The sequence below is a fragment of the Pyxicephalus adspersus genome, chromosome 5 (genome assembly GCF_032062135.1).
Source record: "Pyxicephalus adspersus chromosome 5, UCB_Pads_2.0, whole genome shotgun sequence".
Taxonomy (NCBI): domain Eukaryota; kingdom Metazoa; phylum Chordata; class Amphibia; order Anura; family Pyxicephalidae; genus Pyxicephalus; species Pyxicephalus adspersus.
The window spans coordinates 127,147,545-127,169,325 of NC_092862.1; the positions used below are offsets into that span (position 1 = coordinate 127,147,545).

The following is a 21,781-nucleotide window of genomic DNA, read 5'->3' on the forward strand; positions in this document are numbered from 1 at the left end:
TCTTTAAATAGAAGTTGATGGAAAGTAATTTATTTGAACAAATGAGACAATTTATGTACTCTTGATGGATATTGCCAGCACAACCTGTCTATCCACATGCATTGAGAACCCCATAAAATGTATCTTTTGGGACTGGTTGACTACAGAATAATGCTTATAGAGTAAGAGGGAGTACTATAGACACATTTTGGTAATCACTGGTTTGGTTAAAGTTTATGATATATTTTTTTGTAACAATGTTTTAGAATCTGTGTTCCCTCTTGCCTGCTACGGTTGCTTTTCATGCAGTTGGTGCTCCACGGGTTGATTCAAAGTCTTATAAACTGAGAAGTAACTAATCTGTCCCGTTATCCTACTTGGCTCCAAACCATAAAAAGTTTACACCTTGTTAACACATCACCTGCTTGGCCTTTTACAAGTCTTAACTTGTTGATCGCTAGAAAAACTATATTTGTGGACCCCAGGATGGTTATAATCGGCCTCCTCCAGGCATTTCATTAAAACAAGCTTTGTATTCCAGTAAAATTAAATGAAGTTTGTTGTGGAGCCGGTGAGCTCCAGAGCTCCACTAAATAATGGTCTAGAATTTCATTCTTTAGTCATTTTATTTTTTCATTGTTAGGGAATCAACATCTTTAAAGCGAACAATCTTGATGGAAAATATACACAGCTCCCCAGAATTTAATAAGAGCTATTTAATAGTGTGAAGCTAAGCCACATGTTCCTAGTTAAGTATCACCATGGCATTGGAAGAATGGACTTTTTTTTTCCTACTTAGTAATTACCGGCTCATTAAAAACTTCTTTTCTTCGCTGTCTTGAAAGTTCATTATGTTAAACCAAGATGGACAACAGAGTAGAATAGACCGGTTTCCCAGAAGTGTTTCCCAGAACTGTTGTAAAACCAATAATCCAATAATTGCTTCTATTGCTCCGGGATATATTACACCTGTTAATATTTTCAACAACTTAAGGAAACTGCCATTCATAGGTAATTTGATAGTCAGGCCCAGATCATTTGGGATATTTTAATCCGTGTAAGTTATAAAATTAATAGAGAACATATGAGTGACACAAGGCTTGGTAATTGTTTCCAGCGCCTTAAGTGTGAATCTTATTTTAATTGATGCCAGTTTGATTTTACATCAAAGACTATTACAGTCAATGTAGACTCTATATATGATCAGGGATGTGTGTTAAGGGGAGTGAGGGAATGACATCTTTGGCTATTATGGGATTGTGAATAAATTCTTTAATACCTGGGGATTTACCTGTAATCCACAATGTTAAAGTATACCAGTCACACAACTGGATCATTCAAAATAAGGATATCGTCTTCAAATTACCTACAAAGAAAAGTTATAAGCAGATGTCCATCATATGTACAAGTCAGTTTTGGTTATAAAGGAATTTAACAAGTGTGCAGATGATGCTCTGCTAACTAAAAGTTAAGTTAAAGGCCATTTCAGACTTGAAGTTGACTGCAACATTCAACTTCATGGTCAACCATGCTCCCATTTGATCCTATTTAACTGAATAGGAAAGGACGGGAAACAGTTTGTGCATTCATTTGCATGCTGATGTGGTTGATAGTAACATAGTTCCTTTCCACCTCAGAAAGAAGAACTGTACCCCAACAGCATTCAACCTCATCCAGATGCATGCCAAAGCAGCTTTTAAATGCTGAGGTTGGCATTACAAAACATAAAGTGGTTGAATAGGGGCTCCTCGGAGTGGCTCACTATGTGTTTTTTTTTCTTCTGGGTCGTTACAAAAGTCATGACCCCCCACTCTTCCAATGAAATTCGGCTTGCGTCAATTACAACTGTTCTTCCACTTTAACAGTTGTTGCATTACCACAGGTTACCCAACAAAATATAAAATTTGGTCCATCTGGGCCTCTTCATAGGAGCTATTATTCAATGATGACCCCAACCCACATACACACACCTTGGCAAGGCTAAAGAATATGTTCCCATTTCATTCTTGTTAATAGGATCAACATGATAACACAATATATGTCTAACTGTTATTTCTATATTTGTAAGGCACATTTCCTGCAACCAGTTTTACTAGCACATGTTCTTGTATTTCTTTCTCTTTTATTGTTGTCTGGAACAGTGCTTCAGGATTTGAGTGTTATTTGGCTGATTGTTATTTGTACTTTCATACAAAATCAATAAAAATATATCCGTAAAGTAAAAAGATCAGCTTATAAGCTTGCATACAAACATTAATATAATATCGATCTAAGACTTAGTTTTTTTGTACGGCATATAATTATGTTAACTTTTTATTTTTTGTATTTTAGCTGGAACAACAATTCAGAGCACAGAGGCACCAACCACTGAAGACAGCACAGAACCAGGTAAATCTACATTTTCACATTTAGTTATTGCCTGTCTGCAAGTAACATATTCACTATTAAACACACTCAGAGTGTGATGAGGGTGGCTTACCTTCTTAATGATATCATATGTGCCACCAATGAGACTACAGAGACAGAGTGCCTGATTTACTAAAGCTCTCCAAGACAGGAGAGGATACACTTTCATCCCTATTTAATGTACAGCGCTGCGTAATATGTTGGCGCTATATAAATCCTGTTTAATAATAATAATAATAATAATAATAATAATGGGTGATCCAACCTGGAAAAGATCTGGTCCAGGATTGAAAACATTTACTAACAAATAGCAAATGACTTAAGAAATCCTGTCCAGGTTTGCTGGATCACCCAGCTTCACTGATGAAAGTGAACTCTTTCTAGCCTTGAAGAGCTTTAATAAATCAGGACCAGAGATTCTAACTAAAAGTTGAAGATGGAGTCTCCCTCAAAAGAGAACCTGTCATACCCATGTGACATCAATTGAAGCTTGCCATTATTTGAGTTGTAATAAAGTTGAATGAATACAACTTCATTACCCATCAACGAAAGCATTGGAGGATAGTTAGCTGTCAGCTTCTATATGACTTTTCACAGGCATTAGGACTACCCAAACTTTACAGGCAGAGTTGGTTCGGACTTTTTGGTCGGCTGTGTCTGATTCATCATACCATAGGTATAAACGATGTAAAGGATAAGAGTGATGCATAACCATAAAGAATAGGAAGGGATCAGCAGACCAACAGGAATTTAATTTTTTTGCTTGTTTTGAACATAAAAAATCTCTTTCAATTGTATATTTACCAGATCAAAAGGAAACAAATACGGACATTTCACTGTTAGGGTTTTATTACCCTTTAAGGCAAAGCAGACATTAATTAAAAGTAGGTTAGTTTTTCCCTTTAATGGTGACATGGCCATATTGTCGGAGTTAAACACCCCATGATGGAAACTGAACAATGTACCGCAGACCTATGGCTTTTCTGGAGCTCCATGCCTCAGCATCTGTTCTTGTTCGCTCCATAAATATATTTTGTCCTTTTATCTGCATGTAAATTCTCCATGGTGAGCAAAGGAATGTGCCTTGTTTGTGTGAATACTAAGCAGAACACAATTTACATCAAGCCGCCTTAACGAGTCTATTCACAAGTACACATTTACATCCATAGCTTTCTTATTTGCAAACTTAATTAAATAAAAAAGACAGAGATGTGAGTGAGGATCAATGGTTCAACTTGCTGGAAAAATAATAAGGCTCAAAACAGATGCCATGTAGATGTTAGGTGCCGGTGTTTACACCACCTGTATTTTAGTATTACTCTTTTGTTGTATGGACATTTGTTTAACTTTGGTCACTACGTTTACTTTAAGGGAGCTGAAGCCATTGACCCAAGGGGACTACATATTACCATTGTAGAAGTACACAGATGTAAAAAAGATCTAGTAGAATCAACTTAAACTAAAAGGGTCAGTCTATTCCTTGGACTCCAAGATTCTCCAAGTCTGATGTTTCAGTTCTTGGTAGATGATGGACAGGTAAAGGAATGACAAGTCATGGCAGTGCCTTTGGAACATGGACCCCCGACCTAATGATACTTTCTAGTTCATCTTGCAATAAAATTCCAAGTCCCAGATGGTGATGGACACTTCCCATGTCTAGTTATATATTTAGTATAGTATTTATTTATTTATATATATTTATATGGATTTTTATTTATGAATGATATCAATAGTCTTATGCAAGTGAACCTTTTATGGTATGGTATTGCATGCCTCTTCATGAAAATTTTTCTTTGATGTTGTTGATGTTGGAATTTAATTAATGTTTTAAGCTCCTGTCTTGGTTGTTTTCGTGCTGTAACATTGGGTATGAGTCTTTAGTTCAGGTCAGAAGTTTACTCCATCCCTGTTTACCTTGTCCTCTATTCAGCTGTGTTTGCTCCATGGTGTGACTACCTCGGCATCTCTGCTGTGTTCTTACTCAGCTTTCAACCTTTATACCCTTAGTGTTCCTTGTTTGCGTTATCTTTGACCTTTGGCAGTTTCTTTGCACTTTTACTGTCCATCATGTCTTCGGTTTGGGCCATAGCCTGGGACTGTGAAGATCATTTTGACCGTCTCTTCACCTTAGTCATTGCAGGTCTTCCGTGAAGGTGTTTAGTGATCCGTCATGTTGGATTACGAAATCACCAACCAATAATGCAGATTATTGTAGCACCTAGACCTGGTTAGTCCCCACTTTTCCCAAAACCAGACTGGGATTTTCAGCTACTGTCTTTACCTTAGTCATTCCCAAAGGTTGCCAGACAAGTAACATTTATTAAATAACTTTACTTTACTGCAGAATTCCTGCCCAGTGCCAGGAGCCCTGACAGAGCCCAGAGAAGCTTTTTTGTACATGGTACAAACCAAAAAAGTACACCTTCTTGTAACCACATCTAGACTTACAATGATGTAATGTGACTTCCCAGCCACAAATGTGTCCTTTATTGATGTCACTAGAGCTTTATTATACATTTATTATCTGGCTTGTATGATTCAATAGTTCACTCTTTTAGGTTATGGCATTGTTTCATGCATCATAAATACACTAGAATTGAATTTAATGGCTATCGAGGAATTGAGCCACTGCAGCTCCATACGTCATTCAGCAGCTTGCTTTCTCTTTACCGTGCCAGACGAAAATGGCCGGATGATTACAGCTACTTCAATGATGTGTTTTCACTCTCGCATAATGTATGCAATGATTAAAACATTGCCTCTTCCACTGCAGTCATACATTCTATAGCAAAGCACAATTCAGCGTATAACATTCATTTTAAGAGAAAATTATAACTAAGCATATGTTCAACTTAACAGCTTCTTAAGGTTCCATACTTTAGCCTGCAGCTGTTGTTTTTTTATGTGTATCTGAAATCTTCTGCTTTTTATCAGTAAAAACCTCAAGATAAGACGCACAGAGTCAGCTATCATCCTTGTTAACCAAGTCAGACATAGCTTCTTCTGTTCCATAGCTATATTGACATTCCGAGATACTTTTCTTCTATGCAGCTGTCATCGTTCACAAAACAGATGTCTTACTGATCACAAAGCACTAAGCAAGAGACTTTATCATAAAAAAAAAAAATATATATATATATATATATATATATACCGGCGTAGGTGGTGATATGAAATGAGGATGCTCAGCATGAGCCCCACCAGCGCTCAAATATTTCCCCGAATTATTAGTGTCTTGGTCGGGAAAATCTTCACACTGGATGTATCCAATATCTTTCAGACAGTGATATAAGTATTATAATTATAATTGTGGAATTCTTTATTTCCCTACCTATTTGGATCCTAGCAGTTAGTGTTGCCCACAAAGACATGTGCAATTCAAATTAAAGTTATCCAAATACTTGTTTAGTAGGCCCCAGCAAAAAAATTATCATTTATGGCAAAAAGTCTATTGAATGCCTTCCCCATCCCACTTATACTTACCTATTCTGTGTGCCCCTCCTGCCCTCAAATATACCCACAACTTCCAACTATATACTGCAACTGGAATATGGTGTTCTCCCTTGATGCAGTAGTTAGGCCTGAGTAGTCTCAAGCATTGTTACAAGTCAGAGTATCAACATTGAACTTACACTGGGTTTGGTAATAAGTATAATTGGGTCAGGGTATGGGCCACATTACTCCCTGAATGGCCAGTAAGATTGTGCATTATGAACATTATCACAACACAATTTGGTACGTGGTAGAATGGCTTTATAGAAAGAAAATAAGGTCTTATCACAGTTTAGAAACCAATGGAAATAAGAAAAGAATCTTGAGATCTGAAAAAGGGATCCACTTATGTGTTGCAGTATTTTTGTACTGCTTCAGTATAACACTGAAAACAAAATAGGAGAATATAGGATATTAAATAAAATATTAAGTAGCATGTTAGTCACCATTGGGTATTGTTTAACTTCGTTGGAGTTCACAGCACCTGGATGTGCTATCTGGTTGATTAGCACATTACACATTACATATATGTTCAATATGAGCACTTAGCTGTGCCCTTGGTCTTCAGCTATCAATTAAAAACCCTTACAAAATGTTTGCAAACACTCCAACGTAGCCAAGTCCAGTTTGTACACTCTTGATCTTCTTTCCACCTTTTACAATTACCTAAACTTACCTAGTGATCTTATACAATGTGTTATAAATGTCAAATAATCAGAACTCAGGGCATATATTTTGCATTGATATGGTCACCTTATCATATATACTGAACAAATATTATGGTCAATTGCAAATACATGATGATAGGTTCCCATTTAAACTCACAAAGTGACCTAGAAGTGTCAGACACATAACTCTGAGAGCCCTTGGACATGTAAACCTTATATTCATTTCACTTGTAGTTTTCCATGAGAACTCGGGCTGTCCGCACTGGCTGTAGCCTGCATGTTCCTGGAATATCATGTGACTGTATCACCAGAACAAGGTCAGACCACGCACTGCTCTGTAAATGTTTGCGCTACCAAAGTTACGTGACTCCAAACACAACTACGTGCCCCTGTCTAGTGCCGATCTGTCCCGGCCTCTCTGGATATTTCATACCTCTAGAAATGTAACCGCTTGACATTTTGAACTGAAGAAATGATTCTGTAGACATTTAAAAGGTGAAAACTTAAATGTTATTTGGTTTGATTTCTAAAGCACACTGTTAACCTTTATCACTGTCCGCTCTTTCTAAAGAAAAGTCTAATCTATTCTAAAAGGTATTTTTCTTATTTTCAAAAAAAAAATGTAATGACTCAAAAAAAAAGTCAGTATGTCAGCATCACATGTTTGTATCGGAGCTAAAATCAGGAATCTGACATTTGTGGTATTTGTCAGAAAATCTGATGTATTTCTGCTACGTCCGTCCAAAGTAGTCTGTACAGATTGCATGTCAGTGCTGACACAATATTTCCTGAATAGCAAAATTACATCAATGTCCCAGATTGCAACCTGTCTGTAGGCATGTGTGTAGTACAGCATACATAGTGGTGGAGCTGTTTGTAGTTTTTAGAATAATTTTTAATATTGTTATTACAGAGTAATAATATAGTGCTGACATATTATGCACTGCTGTACAAAGTCCATAGTCATGTCACTCCCTGTCCCTCAAAGGGGCTCGCAATCTAATGTCCCTACCATACTCATATGTCACTAACACAGTTTAAGGTAAATTTTGGGAGAAAGACAATTAACCTAACTGCATGTTTTTGGAATGTGAGAGGAAACCAAGGGAAACCTAACAAACACGGGGAGAACCTGCAAACTCCATGCAGATAGTGCCCTGTCTGAGTTTTTAACCTGGAACCCAGCGCTGCAATGGCGATAGTGCTAACCTCTGATCACAAAAACTTTTTTTTGTTTTTGTGAATTTTTAAGACGAGATACACACCCATGGGTTGACCTAACTTCCAGTAGAACTCTCAAGTTAGTTCTGACATGAATTGCACTTACCGTCACAAAGTTTATTCCAGATTCTCATTTGCTGCCTCATTGCAGTGCACACACATGTGCAACACAACATACAGGTTTGGTAATGTAAGGCAAAGGTGCAAAGAGAAACTAAAAAATAAAATTGTAGAAGTGTGAATTTGAATGGGCAGCATGGTGGCTCAGTGGTTAGCACTCTGGCCTTTGCAGCGCTAGGTCCCAGGTTCAAATATCGGCCGGGGACTCTAGCTGCATGGAGTTTGCAGGTTCTCTCGTTGTGTTTCTGTGGGTTTCCTCCCACATCCCAAAAACATGCAGTTAAACTTCCCCCCTAAAATTGCACTTAGACTGTATTAATGACATATGACTATGGTTGTGAGCCCCCATGAGGGACAGCTAGTGACATGACTATGGACTTTGTACAGCGCTGTGTAATATGATGGTGCTATTTAAATTCTTTATAATAATATTATTGGTAAAATTGATCAAGAAAAGCCCCTGCAGTAATAATGTCCCAATATATGTTCCCTAAAGGCACCTAGGAGGTAAAACACATTTTGCTTTGGGTTGACATTTAGGGCTCGGCAGTGAATCTGACATTCCCTGGTGGAGAATAATTACTGCTGTTAAAACACATAGACCCAGGAATGTTTCAGGGAATGTCAGATTCATTGCTTTATAAATAGATCCCTTAGAGGATTAAAGAGCACCTCTGCTTACTAGGGCAAAACGTACACTTCCCCCAGTAATCCCCTGTGACAGCTCCTCATATCACCAGCACTATAGGTTCCCAGAATGGCAAAACATATAGCATTAGGAATATACAATTATTTTTAAATCCAAACGTCCCTGTTACCATCACAGCTTTCAAGCTAACACTATACAGCAATAATTATTTTATCATATCTTGTAAGACAGATCTGACTAATATGATATGAATCATCTCTGAAAATTCACTCTGCTGCTAAAAAAAAGTTCTATATCTATAATAATAATGCAAAGCAAATGCAAATCTGTTATAATTTCCTTTTTTGCAATAATTAGGGGATTTAAAACTGTGCAAGTGAATTTGGACTTGCTGATCCATTGTAAAGGTTTGGCACAGCGAATATTATTTTTGATAAATGTGATATTAATAATGCAATGATATTTTTATGTCATGCAAGGAGAATTGTGTATGGGGCAGCTGTCCATAGTAAGTGAGGGATCTCCTGATACTGGAATTTAATTGGTTGCTCTGGGTTGCGATGCTTTGTACATTTTTACTCAGCAGGCTGTCTGGTTGCTTTATGACCATCGCCGCTGTGTTTGTTTCCTCTCTGATGGAACTCTGCTGCTTCCCCACTTCATATAAACACTAGAAGGATGAAAGCATGGTGGAACGTGGATTCTCTAGAAAGCAGAGTTCCAAAATTCAAGTGCTGCTGTCACCACGACAACCACAACATTATACCGCTAATCATCCCCTCTTACTGAAAGCAAAAGCCATTAACCATCCCTTATTACTACTAGGCGGCTTCATTCATGGCTTCAGAGCTATTAAGAAATGCATTATGAAAAAAAAGGAAATCTCGCTGAATTTCCCCAGAGCTCCTGGGTAGTCATTTCCCTGGCACCGTCACAAGATGCCACTGGAAAAGCCATCTGATTGTAGTCACAGGACTTTGGAAATTGTGCAGCCTTTCCAGGAATGGAAGCCGACAGCCTGGGAATAAAAATAGAGACTGATAATGTGACTGCAGCTTCACTGTCAGGAGAGATAAGGACCTGGCATAGGGGAGGAAGGGGGTCCGTGTCACCTATACCTTCACCAATTATATTCCAGCTGTCACTTTTCCTGCCATGGATTAGAACATGAAACACCAGACTCCACATCTGTGCATTCAGGGCTGATACTAAAACATTATCTATATTCACAAAGTGCAAAATATATTATCATTGTAAATAATACTAAAGGCTAAAAGTTATTTATATATTATATAAATGCATCAAAGTTTATAAGTAATATATTACGTCATTTGGACAACTATAAAAAAATTAAAGCAGCTCTGTAATCCTCTTTATATATATTTTACATTTTTACGGTACCCGATATCAACCCCTTGCAACCCCTGTACACCAGGGCTTTGGTGATTGAAAGAAGCAGCACAAGAAGCTGATTGGGTGCCAAACAGAATTATGCCCATAGGCGGAGAAAATAAAGTGACATAGAAATGAGTTCACTGTGTTGTTTCTCCTTTCACTGTCCATTCACAGGCATGTCTAGGACTGAACTGTGCTCAGAGTATGTGGGTTTAGTGATGTTGGGGAACTGACTGCAGGGGAACTTTTTTTGGATTAAATGTGAACATTGCAGCAAAAGCTGTTTCTATTTTATCTTTTTATTGGTTATTTATTTTACCTTGGTATTTTATTTGATGTTTTTTTCTTTACCTATTTGCATTAATATGTGGATCCAGGGCAGTTCTAATTTCTCATCCCATATGAAGCCTTTGATTGTTCTTCTTGTCCTCTTGATTGTTCTGTTTCTTCTCTCAATTAAAGTCTATGAGTGAGATTATTTAAAGGGTTGGCTTACTTGAAAAGTTATATTTTAGGTATAGGAGGTCCTAGGAGTTTAGTCCCTATCGTCTTATACATCCTGGATCTATAAACAGTGTCCCCTCACATTTGCATGGTCCAGCTCTTCCAGTTACATTTTCCTTATTAATAAAACATCCCTAGGGAAATATGAGGATCCTTTATGATAGCAAGGCAGACCCAGGAACTCAGACACAGAGATCTTGCTAAACGATTAAACATACAAGAAACAAAATTGATTAGTTTTACTTTTAGTTTAACTCTCCAACAACTATCAAATATTACAATTTAGATTTGGGCAGATAGACCAACCAATCAGAAATCATCTTGCTTTATTTTTGTCACTGCAGCAAATGGTTTGTATACTGCACACCCTTGCTCCAAAGGGTTAACCCATGAATTTCTATATTTCAGTGTAGACAGGTGTTGTTTTGTTATACATTTTGTATATAAGGCATATTGCGTTATCATAAGCACAACAATACTCGAAGGAAATGCATTTCACGCATGAGTACCCCAAGGCGCCGGAGGTGTTAAACGCCATTAGCGCAGCATGGACAACCATTGGCTGCGGCGTTGGAACGTCAAGAGAATCTGAGGCCTGTTTTTGAGGATGTCATTCTTACAATTAAGAAAGGAAAACCAATTGTGTCAGGGGGAAAAAAATATGCAATAGCAAGGGAAGGATGTCTGCTTTCTAAGACCTTATATGACTTTGTTGTGAGCGATGGCAAAATTCCTGAAGAATATTTTTTTGTTCTGCTAGGCGGGTGTTTCCTTCCTTGGGCAAAGAACTAGCAGCCAGGGAATTAGGAGGATGTTAGGGACATGATTTTTGCAGCAGGCTGCAGAAGTCAAAAACATAAACATGATTAGCTTTATCTGTCTCACACATCCTTCAATTCATCTTCCTAAACCTTTAGGAAAAAGAAAAAAAAAAAAGCAATTACATTGTATAAGGCTGTTGGGGAGCTTGGAATAGAAAGCACACAATTTTATAGGATCTCATAATGTCATCTAATACCAGCTCCCTTGCTGTACAACAGACTTGGTATTACTGAGCCTTGGCAAGGAGCCTTGGTGTAGGCTGAAGGTTCACAGTGACATCTAGTGGAGGGATAATATATTACACCCTTTGCTTAGAAGGGGTGCAAAATAAAGAGGACTTGTACTGAGACATTGGCCCTGATTTATGAAAGCTCTCCAAGGCTGGAGAGAATACACTTTCAGAAGTGAACTGGGTGATCCAGAAAACATGGAATGGATTTTGAAAAATCATTTGCCATTTGCTAGCAAATGTTTTGAATCCTGGACCAGATCCATTCCAGGTTTGCTGGATCACCTAGCTTCACTGATGAAAGTGCATTCTCCCCAGCCTTGTAGAGCTTTCATAAATCAGGGTCATTGGGTCAGGGCTGGAGAAGATAAACTTTCATCAGTGAAGCTGGCTGATCCAGCAAACCTAGAATGGATCTGATACAGAATTGAAAACATTTGCTAACAAATAGCTAATGACTTATAGGAAATCAATTTCAGGTTTGCTGGATCATCCAGCTTCACTGATGGAAGTGTACTCTCCAGCCTTGGAGAGCTTTAATAAATCAGGCCCATCATATAAGCTTCCATTGCTGAACTCATTACTTATTGTCTGGATCTAAAGCTGTTTTCATAGTTTTAGTAGTTTAGTCTTGCACCTGAAACAAGCATGCAGGTAACTGTGGCTGAACACCTGAGTTTCATTCATTCAGTAATTCAGAAGGCAATAAAGGCAACCAACAAAACAACTAACCTTTTTTCATTTTTCACTAACATTTTCATTGTCCTCTTTAATTTACATCCCTTTTTATGATTTTACAAGGAATTTGTGTGCAAATGATTGATGACTTTTGAACATTTTATAGGTTTTTTGTTTTGCATGGTTCCAGGTAGTTGTCCTGATTCTGTGATTTTTGTATAATGGAGTACAAACTTGAAATCATTATTCATCATGGCTAATGGTAAATCTGGCTTTGTATGAATGACACTTCATGTGTGCAAATGTACAACAAACTAAATTAGTGCTAACCCCAATGCAAATACCCCTAGTCACTTTATTCAGTATATAAATATATATGGCTATTGAATTATTTTTAGCAAGGTAAAAAATTAATTAATTGTCACCCTGCCCCACCACCAAGAGCAAAGAGAAATAAATAGGTATGGGGGGGATCATGTGACCCAAGTCTCGTTCTACTATATGACAAGACGGCTGATTAGGCACCCAGCACTGGTACTAAGCTGCAAATTGTGACTTAAAACATTTGCAGGACTTCCTACTTTCAATTCCTGCAGCTAAATGAGTGGTAAGGGAGGGAAAAAGCATGTTGAAGTGGGTTTGCTGTCAAATGAACCTGTTTTCAATATCTTGCACATCTTGCTGGCAATCATGTCTATTGACCTCAATGTATCAGGAAGGAGGTATTGCCTTTTAAATGATTATGTGTTTCTTGTTTACACGTTAAATATTTTATGATTATAAAAATCCCATTTCATTTTTCAAGATCTCTAACAAGCCTGTAGTGAGCTCAAATTTAAATTGTAAAATTTAAGCAGCACAATTGGCAAAGAATTTATTTTTTAACATGCTTTGTTTTTTTATATTTATACAGATTCTTCACAAAGCAACCTGGACTGTACATTTGGCTGGGGATCACAGAAAACAATCTGCCAGTGGGAACATGATTATACCTTGAGCCTCAAGTGGACTGTGCTGAACAGCAAAACTGGCCCAGTGCGGGATCACAATGGTGAGTCCAAAAACATCCTCAATATTTGATTGCCCGTTTTATACCGGTGCTGGTATCTGTGCTGCCACAGTGCCATCTAGTGAAGAGAAAAGAATTGTCAGTGTCGGCTTCAATTACTACATCCAGATTTACACAAATTGTCACCAACAAGCTCAGCCCTCTGCTATAAATACAGTTACGTTAACTACAAATGTAAAGCATGACAGCAACAGAAAATTATTTCAGTAAGATGTGCAGTCCTGTGCTACAGATCACAATCCTACACCCAGCTCTGGTTGTGTTACACAAGAGCACTTATTTAAAGAGGTAAATTTATATCAATTTAGTTGCAGGCAGCATCTTTTTTGTATTCTCCTCCCTGCTGTTTGATGGGCAGCGTGCAGAAAATTAACATTGTGTTTGATGAATTGAGCCGCTAATAAAACATGATCTAATCGAGTTGAACTGCCAAGCCTCTCTTCATTTTGGAGAGTGAACGGACTGCAGCTTTGCAGCTGAGCCTTAAGCAGCCCGCTGCTTTGTTCCACACAGCTGATCAAGAACAGAGCCACACCACCATCGCAGATAAGCTCTCAGACCCTCCGGAATCTAGGTCACATCTTATTTATGGCATTTTATTAATATAATATTAATAAGGAATTTTCTCGTTTTGCTGCAGAATTGCCATACTACAAGTGTCACTCCATTGCTTATACAACAGGCAGGGGACAGCAACATCAAAGCTTAGATATCTGCCAACAATTAGAATTTATATATTCTTTTTAATGCATTGCTTACTCTGAGGAGTCAATGCATCACCCTAGCAAAAAACAATATTCAAAAGTGGAATATCATGGGCCACTAAATCCATGGAATCGGGACCACGCATGCGTGGGGAGCCGTGTGTAACTCAAAGCGGAAGAAACGTCTCCCAAAGTGACGTCATGATGCCAGAATTTGCCCACTCTCCCATCGCAGGCTCAGACCTGCTTTCTAAACATCCTGGGGGGAGTAGTGCAGGGCTGTGGACAGAACAAAAGTGCTACTGTCCCCCCAGGATGTTTAACAAACAGATCTGAGCCTGCAATAGGGGAGTGGGCGGTTGTGTCCATACGGGGGAAAGAGCAGATCACCAAAATTTTCTCAACCACCGGTTGGCAACCGCTGACCTAGATTATATACAAAACATTTGTATGTGATGTTTCTCAGAACCTTATCCTGGTTCATCTGTTTAAATAACACCAACCCTTATCAGACATTGCTGCAGATAGACATCTAGTTGAATGTTCTTCATATATTTAGGAATACCTTATACTTTCTTTCCCTAGGAGATGGAAATTTCATTTACTCTGAAGCTGATGAAAGACACCGAGGCAAAGTGGCCCGACTTCTGAGCCCTGTTGTGGACTCATCAAAATCCTCCCAGTGCATGACTTTCTGGTACCACATGTCCGGTGCCCATGTTGGCTCATTGAGCATCAAACTCGAGTATGAAAATCAGGAAGGTTTTGGCCAGATGTTATGGACAGCCACTGATGGCGATCATCAGGATGACCACTGGAGGGAAGCCCGAGTGTTACTACACAAGTCTCTGAAGCAGTATCGGGTAAGAGAATACCCATTTTCTCTTGGTCAGCATGGTGGGTGGAATCTGCTGTCTTTGCAGCCGGTACAAGGGCTAGATAGGGAAATGTTTGGCAACTCTGCCTGCTCATTGGGAAGAGCCTCCTCTTTATTATTTTGGGCGGTACATAAACAACAACAAAAAATTTTTACGCAGTGTAACCTTGTATCTTCACAACTGTGTCCATAGTTTAAACAATTTTTGTAACATTGTATCTCATTTCTATACAGGTGGTGATTGAGGGCACCATTGGCAAAGGAAGCAGTGGAGGAATAGCAGTGGATGATATCATTATCGCTAATCACATATCTCCTGAACAATGCAAAGGTAGGTACTGAACACATGCCGAGTGTGCAAGTCATGGTAGACCTCATGTTGTATTTACAAAGCCACCAAGTCTACATGAGTGGTATCAATTGGCACTGCTGCAAGCATGGAGGTAACTCATAAGCTATGCTTGCTAATAACTGCTAGTAATATCAGCATGAGCCTGTTGTACAGTGAATGAATACCTACTTTGCTGGTGTTGGGCACATTGCAGCTTTTACCCTAACTCAGTGTTTCTCAATCAGGGTTTTGTGGAACGTATCATGTACGTTTATTGGACACCAATGATTTTGCTTTCATACTTTACTTCAAACTGAGCAATACAGAAATCATAGATGAAACATGATGGAATTATTGCATTATCCTCCCTACTTCTGCTCTACTATCCTTCCCTACTTCTGCTCTATGTATCACTATTGACATTATTCCTTAGCATGAGTTCGTTAGCATGACTTAGTTGTCTGATTTTAATATAAGGCTGGTACCTTTATTTGCAGTAAAGCTGATTGTGTGTTTGTAATTGTTTTAGGCCCTGATGCATCAGAATCTGGAACAGGAACTGATGGTGAACCAAATAATAAGTCAGGTAACCTAATCTTTTTATCACCTTTTACAACTAGTTGGTGCAAATAAAAAATTGTAACCTGAAAGGGAAACACATATGGTAAAGCGAAAACTTCACTGTCTTAAAATACGACCGTACACAAAAATATGTATTAATATGCTATTTAAATAAAATTGCCTAATGTGTACAACATAATATTTTATGTTATGAGTACATAGTGATCATATGCAAGCGGGAGGCTTTACTGTTAAAATAAGCTTTTATGGTACAGATTACACTGAATACATCACTATTGCCTGATGGTTGCAGTATGCATCTGTTATATATATATATATATATATATATATATATTAGTTATTATTATACAGTTACAGTATAAGAGACATAAAATTTGATTTGAACTAAAAATTTGCATTTTCTTGTGTCCCTTTTTTCCATAATTGTCAGCTTAAAATTAGAGCAACCAATTAATGGTATATAATATATAATAAAGTTTAAAAACATTTACAAGTTTAAAAATTGGTTGCATTTGGGACAGATTTAACTTCCATTTCTGCAGAGTTTAATTTACAAATACTAGTCTGGCCTTCTATTTAACCTTACTGATAAAACAGTGTTATTTAATAAATTGGTGAAAATGTTGTCATTATTGTTAACAGTGTTTATTATTCTTTAAATAGGCATTACACCGAATTACTCTGATGAAGGAGGCGTTGATGAGAGCATCTCCAAGAAACCAGGTGGCGTACTAAAGACCCTGGATCCCATCCTCATCACCATCATCGCTATGAGCGCATTGGGGGTCTTACTTGGTGCCATTTGTGGCGTGGTGCTGTACTGTGCCTGTTGGCACAATGGCATGTCAGAGAGGAACTTATCCGCCCTGGAAAATTATAATTTCGAACTTGTGGACGGTGTCAAGTTAAAAAAAGACAAACTAAACACACAGAATACATATTCAGAGGCATGAAGCAGCAAAAAGGAAATGAAGATAATTGTTGCAGATAAATTCAGCGGAAAGACTAAAGTCAGTTTTGGTGGAGACGTACCAATGATCTTTTACTGCTAGGCTATAAAGTGCATTGGTTGACGTGAAGCCAAACTTCTCTCAGGAGCTTCAGTGAAAATACCTGAAAACTATGGACGTATATACAATCTGAATCATGTACAGCTTGGCTTTTCTGTTTTATTTTTTTTTTCTGGATAATCAGATGCTGGTGTTGAGACCAATCATGATTGACTTTATGGTTTTGTAAACTCCGTTCCATTTCGTTTCGTTTTTTTTTGCTGCGGATATCTTTGTTGTGAGCAGAATCCAGAATACTGTCACAGGAATACACTGAGTGGGGTTCTGTGGATGGTCACATGCTATGCTACGTCCACCAAGTCCCCCACCCCTACACATCATAGGACTTGCAGCACGAATTTCTCCTCCTGTTTGTGCATATCTGTCTGTGCTGTGTATAAAGCAACAAAGGCTTTGGAAGTCCTAAACAAAAATGTGCCACTATGATGTTTTTTGGCAATTTTTTCAAGCAACGCTAACCATTATTGTTGTGTTTCAGTGTTGTTCTGGAGCATAGTGCTTTAAAACGTCTCTAGGGTTCATGCACCGTCATCAAATGCAATGGGCAATAGAGGGTACGGCCTACCCTTAAGACAATGTTGTTGGCACTGGCTAGTGGATGTCCTCTCAAGTGCCTTTTTGTGTTTGTGTTAGTTTTAACTGTGTTCTCACTGATTGCAACAATGCTTTTGTTTCGGTTGTTATTATTATACGCCCTTGTCTAGAACTGTGTACCACAATGGCCAAAAAATGTGATGATGGCCTCCCAAAGGCAAGGGCTACCATTGATTCATCAACTCAACTGAAAGCTTTTATTTTGGAACAGAATGATTTGTTTTCATTTATTTTACTGGTAAATCCATTACTTTTTTTTTGTAAAAAGCTGCAATATCCCATTTTTTTTCTCTGTAGAATGTATTTAATAGTTTATACTCAACTCTGAGTAAACGATGTAAAGGTTTTTGCCATAGACCGATAGGCAAAAAACAGCTCTGTTTCCCATACTGAAAAGGCAGAGATGATCCTCTGGTGAAAATCCAATAAGGGAAACTTATTACATTAACCCTACAAAGTCTAACTTTGGCTTTCTGTCTGGATGTTAGTAGATACAGTATCATTTTTCTAAACTGGGCAATGTGTATGGGGTTTATTTATTAACAGTGGTAAAAGTCATTGATTGACAAAACACAAAACAGCCAGTGGGCTATAAGTCCGAAAGAGGAAGGTAGGCTTGTAAAAATAGTATCTGATTGGCTGTTTTTAGTTTCACCACAGCACTTTTCTTTTTTAATATCCCTCATAGTTCATGTGTTACAAAATTAACAATGGTATGCCGGAGGTTTCTGAGTTAGGTAAAATGAAACTTATTGTATATTGTTTAAGGTATCAAAAAATACTTAAGACATCTTAGCAGGTGCATGGGAACAGTGTGGGTTGGAATGGTGGAAAGTGTACAGGACATTCAAAGAACAAGCCAGTTTTATGTCTAATCCTAAGACTTCCAGGTCCCTTTATTTTTCGGCTCAATCACACAGGCTGATGGAACCTGGAAGTACCTAGGGGTTAATCATAGTCACATAACCCAAAACTGCATTAACAAAGATACCCTTTAACAACAATGCATGAAAGGACATATAATCAATTTGCTATAAACAATAAAGCTGGAAGTGCTGTACTATACTACTTGCAACCTACACCCATATAACAACTAACTCTCAGCCGATCTAAGCATTCTAGTTTATGTCAAAGGAGGGAAAGCACAAGGAGTGTGACACCAGTTTTTTTCAGTGAAGAAAATACAAAAAAGATAAGGGAACCAAAAACCAAGTTACAAAGAAACTGTGGCAAAAAAAATAGACACATTGTGTACTGTAGACTGTACTGTAGATAAAAGGGAAATGTAACAATATTGGTGCTTTTAAAAGGAGAGGAATGTAAGTCACAAGGGCTGACTTGTTTTGGAAAGTTAAAGTGTCACAACTGCCACCCCTAATCCTTATTTCACCACTTGGGTTGTCATTGGACTGGAAAATGTGTGTAATTGAGAATCTAACAAACTGTGCTTGTTCTGGGACAGCGACTTCCTACGTAATGAAAAAAATATATTAAAAACCTTCTTATCCATGCTATTAAAGCATCTTATCTTGCCATTTACAATTAACCATCTACTGGTAACCATTAGATGATGGCTGATAACTGTAAATATTATCACAACTTTATCATTTTTGACTATAGTGTTTTATATCCCTTCTTTTTCTTCCATTGTTCAATCTTTGCTTTCTTTCAGTTGCATTTAATGGGTAAAAAAGGAAGGCCTTCACTTGATAAGACACCAATCCACTAATACTGATCTTAGCAACCTCTGACCTACCGAGTATGTAGGTCTGAGCACTTTATATGCTCCAAAGATAGAGTTTAGATCTGATCGGCCACTTGCCAGGCCTGAACACCAACATTGGAAAGGGAATAATGTAATTAACCCCATGTAAGCTCCAATACAAACCATCATGGAGCATACACCTGGAAAAGACTCTGAGCACCTGCATGTACAGAGTACAGTAGCTCCAGGATTGTGATATGGACATTGAACTGTAGCTTTCAGCACAGGAAGGCAATGCACTCTGCAAGCTATTTTAGAGTTTGTCAGTGTCATATTATTATTACAATCTGGTTGCTATAGGTCTATTGGCCTATGTAAATTTATAAAACGACTTGATTGTTTTTGCTACAATTTGTTTCATTTTAATCATTGCCTAAAAAGAAAAAACAGTAAAACAAAATCTTTGCCCATGATAAATTTCAGCTCTTATCATTTCTTTTCAGCCGTTGAGCTGAGCACAGGAAAAATGATACTGAATCTTTTTCAGCCGAGGGAAAGGAATCTTGCACTGAAATCTCTATTTAAAATTATATGTTGATAAGGTTATTTAACCCTTTAGCAGCCAAAGAGGGCAGCGACCGCTGCGTAGCAGTTGGTCGCTGCCCTCTCTGGCTGGGGAATAAAAGAAGGGTTTTGTTTGTAAAGGCAGTGTTAAAGAAAATTGTTCATTTATATTTGTTTTAGATTGTTTCATAATTTTTAAAAATGTAAAATAACATATTTTTTTCTTTATCAAAAACTATTAAGGAAAAAAAACTTTTTTTCTGTAGTAAAATGATTTCATTTTACTGGTATATTATTGCTTCATGTTTTGTATCATCATGAACTTTTGTGCAAATTTTTTTACAGAAATTTTTATTTTATATGACAATATGACACTTGTAAAACTGTTGTTTTGGAATGAACTGCGAAGCCTTAACTTTGAATGACATTTGTATTCTTGGACATTGAGTTGCATAATAATCACATAAAATTGAACTGTAATTTAAATCCCAAACGATGACTACTACATTCCAAAGATACAGTTGAAATAAACATTTTCATAAAATACGTTCTCGCTCTTCTAATGGTTTTCATTTAATCAGATATTGTTATAACATTTACAGTCTTGTTTATGTAGGCAGGAAGGAGCCATCGGGGATTGGTTTCTATGGATGCTTTGCCAGCAGATATTTTCTTTTTGGAGCAGTCTAGGTTTGTGAATAGCTTTGGGCACTTACGAAAATATGTAAAGTGGAAAATAAGCCAAAAATGTTTTAAGAAGGATTGTGACTTTTGCAAGCTCTCTATTCTTATATATTTTGGTAATACAACAGGACATTGGAGAAAATCTCACCCGAGAACTGGAAAGACAATAGACAAAGAGAATTTAACTTTCCCCAATAGGGTCACATTCTAAAATGAAAGCTTGGCATGGCATGTAACCTTTCCCCACTGTAACCAATACTTAAAAAAACTTAATTTTAATCGTAGTGATAAATGAGGGGGGTAGGGTCCCTAACTTGGTTAATTTTCAGGTACACAGGATTGTAGCCTGATTTGTGAACAATCAATTAGAGAGAATACAAACAGAATGGCTTTTTTGGCAATTTTGGTCAATGTATTTTAAATTTGTACATTAAACATTATGTTCAATTACAAAAGTTAGACTCACCATAGTTGTTACACATAGACTGATTTACAATAATCAACAGTCAATTTAATGCTCAGATTCCGACGCGTTTCGCCATTGTGGCTTCTTTAGGAGACATCATATGGGTTTAATATTGAAAGAAGATCATAGCAGTGTATATGGTGAAGTTAGACGTTAAGGTTCGAGAGTTGCAGTGGATAACTGAAAATGAGTAGTTGAAAAACTGCAATAGTGTCCCAGAAGGATGTTTATTATTGATAGGCTAACAGCAGTAATTTATGATTATAGTTGTTAAATTCCCACAAGAGATTTCCGAGTTATAAATTGTGGGAATGGTTTTAATAATGCTGACTTTATTTTTTATAAACCGGAACTGGTGTTTCAGATTAAAATGTTGATGGTTTGTAAAGATAGGAATCGAACAGACAGCATTCCTGCAGTCAGTTAACCAAAAGGCCTAAAGTTTTAGCAGGGGGTCCTCAAAAACCTGAATGATATTTTAGAAGTTCTTCTAGGGAAGCCATTCTCAACTAGGGTTCTCCAAAGATTCCTATTCCTGTGTTTGTCTGGCTTCCCATTTAATGATGCCTGCATAGTTCTGAAGTCATTGCCACTTGGTAGAGCCAACTGCATGACTCTAATGATGTTTTTAGATGTCTATAAAGGTGAAATTCTAGCCATTAATGTAAGGGAGGCATTCCACTGGCCACCAATTTAAGAGTTTATTTTCCCCACTGACCCCAACTGCATTTGTTTTAATAAAGATTCCCCAAGATGTGATAATTACCTATTATTATTATTATTATTATTATTAATAATAATAATAATAAACAAGATTTATATAGTGCCAACATATTACCTGTACATTAAATAGGGGTTTCAAATGGCAGACAGATACAGACTGTACCACAGGAGGAGGAGAGGACCCTGGCCTGACGAGCTTACAATCTAAGAGGTGGGGGGAGTCTCACACAATAGGAGGGGAGATATGGA

General features: G+C 37.6%; 1 protein-coding gene across 1 annotated transcript in view; it reads left to right on the plus strand.

The window, feature by feature from the left end:
* The window catches only part of NRP1 (neuropilin 1), a 121,388-nt gene extending 101,183 nt beyond the window's left edge, over window positions 1-20,205 (plus strand). Inside the window, 6 exon segments of the mRNA XM_072412653.1 lie at window positions 2,311-2,367; window positions 13,077-13,214; window positions 14,522-14,799; window positions 15,048-15,144; window positions 15,674-15,730; window positions 16,390-20,205. Coding sequence (XP_072268754.1) covers window positions 2,311-2,367; window positions 13,077-13,214; window positions 14,522-14,799; window positions 15,048-15,144; window positions 15,674-15,730; window positions 16,390-16,679 — 917 coding nt within the window. The 3' untranslated portion in view covers window positions 16,680-20,205.
* The last annotated feature ends 1,576 nt before the right edge of the window (window positions 20,206-21,781 follow it).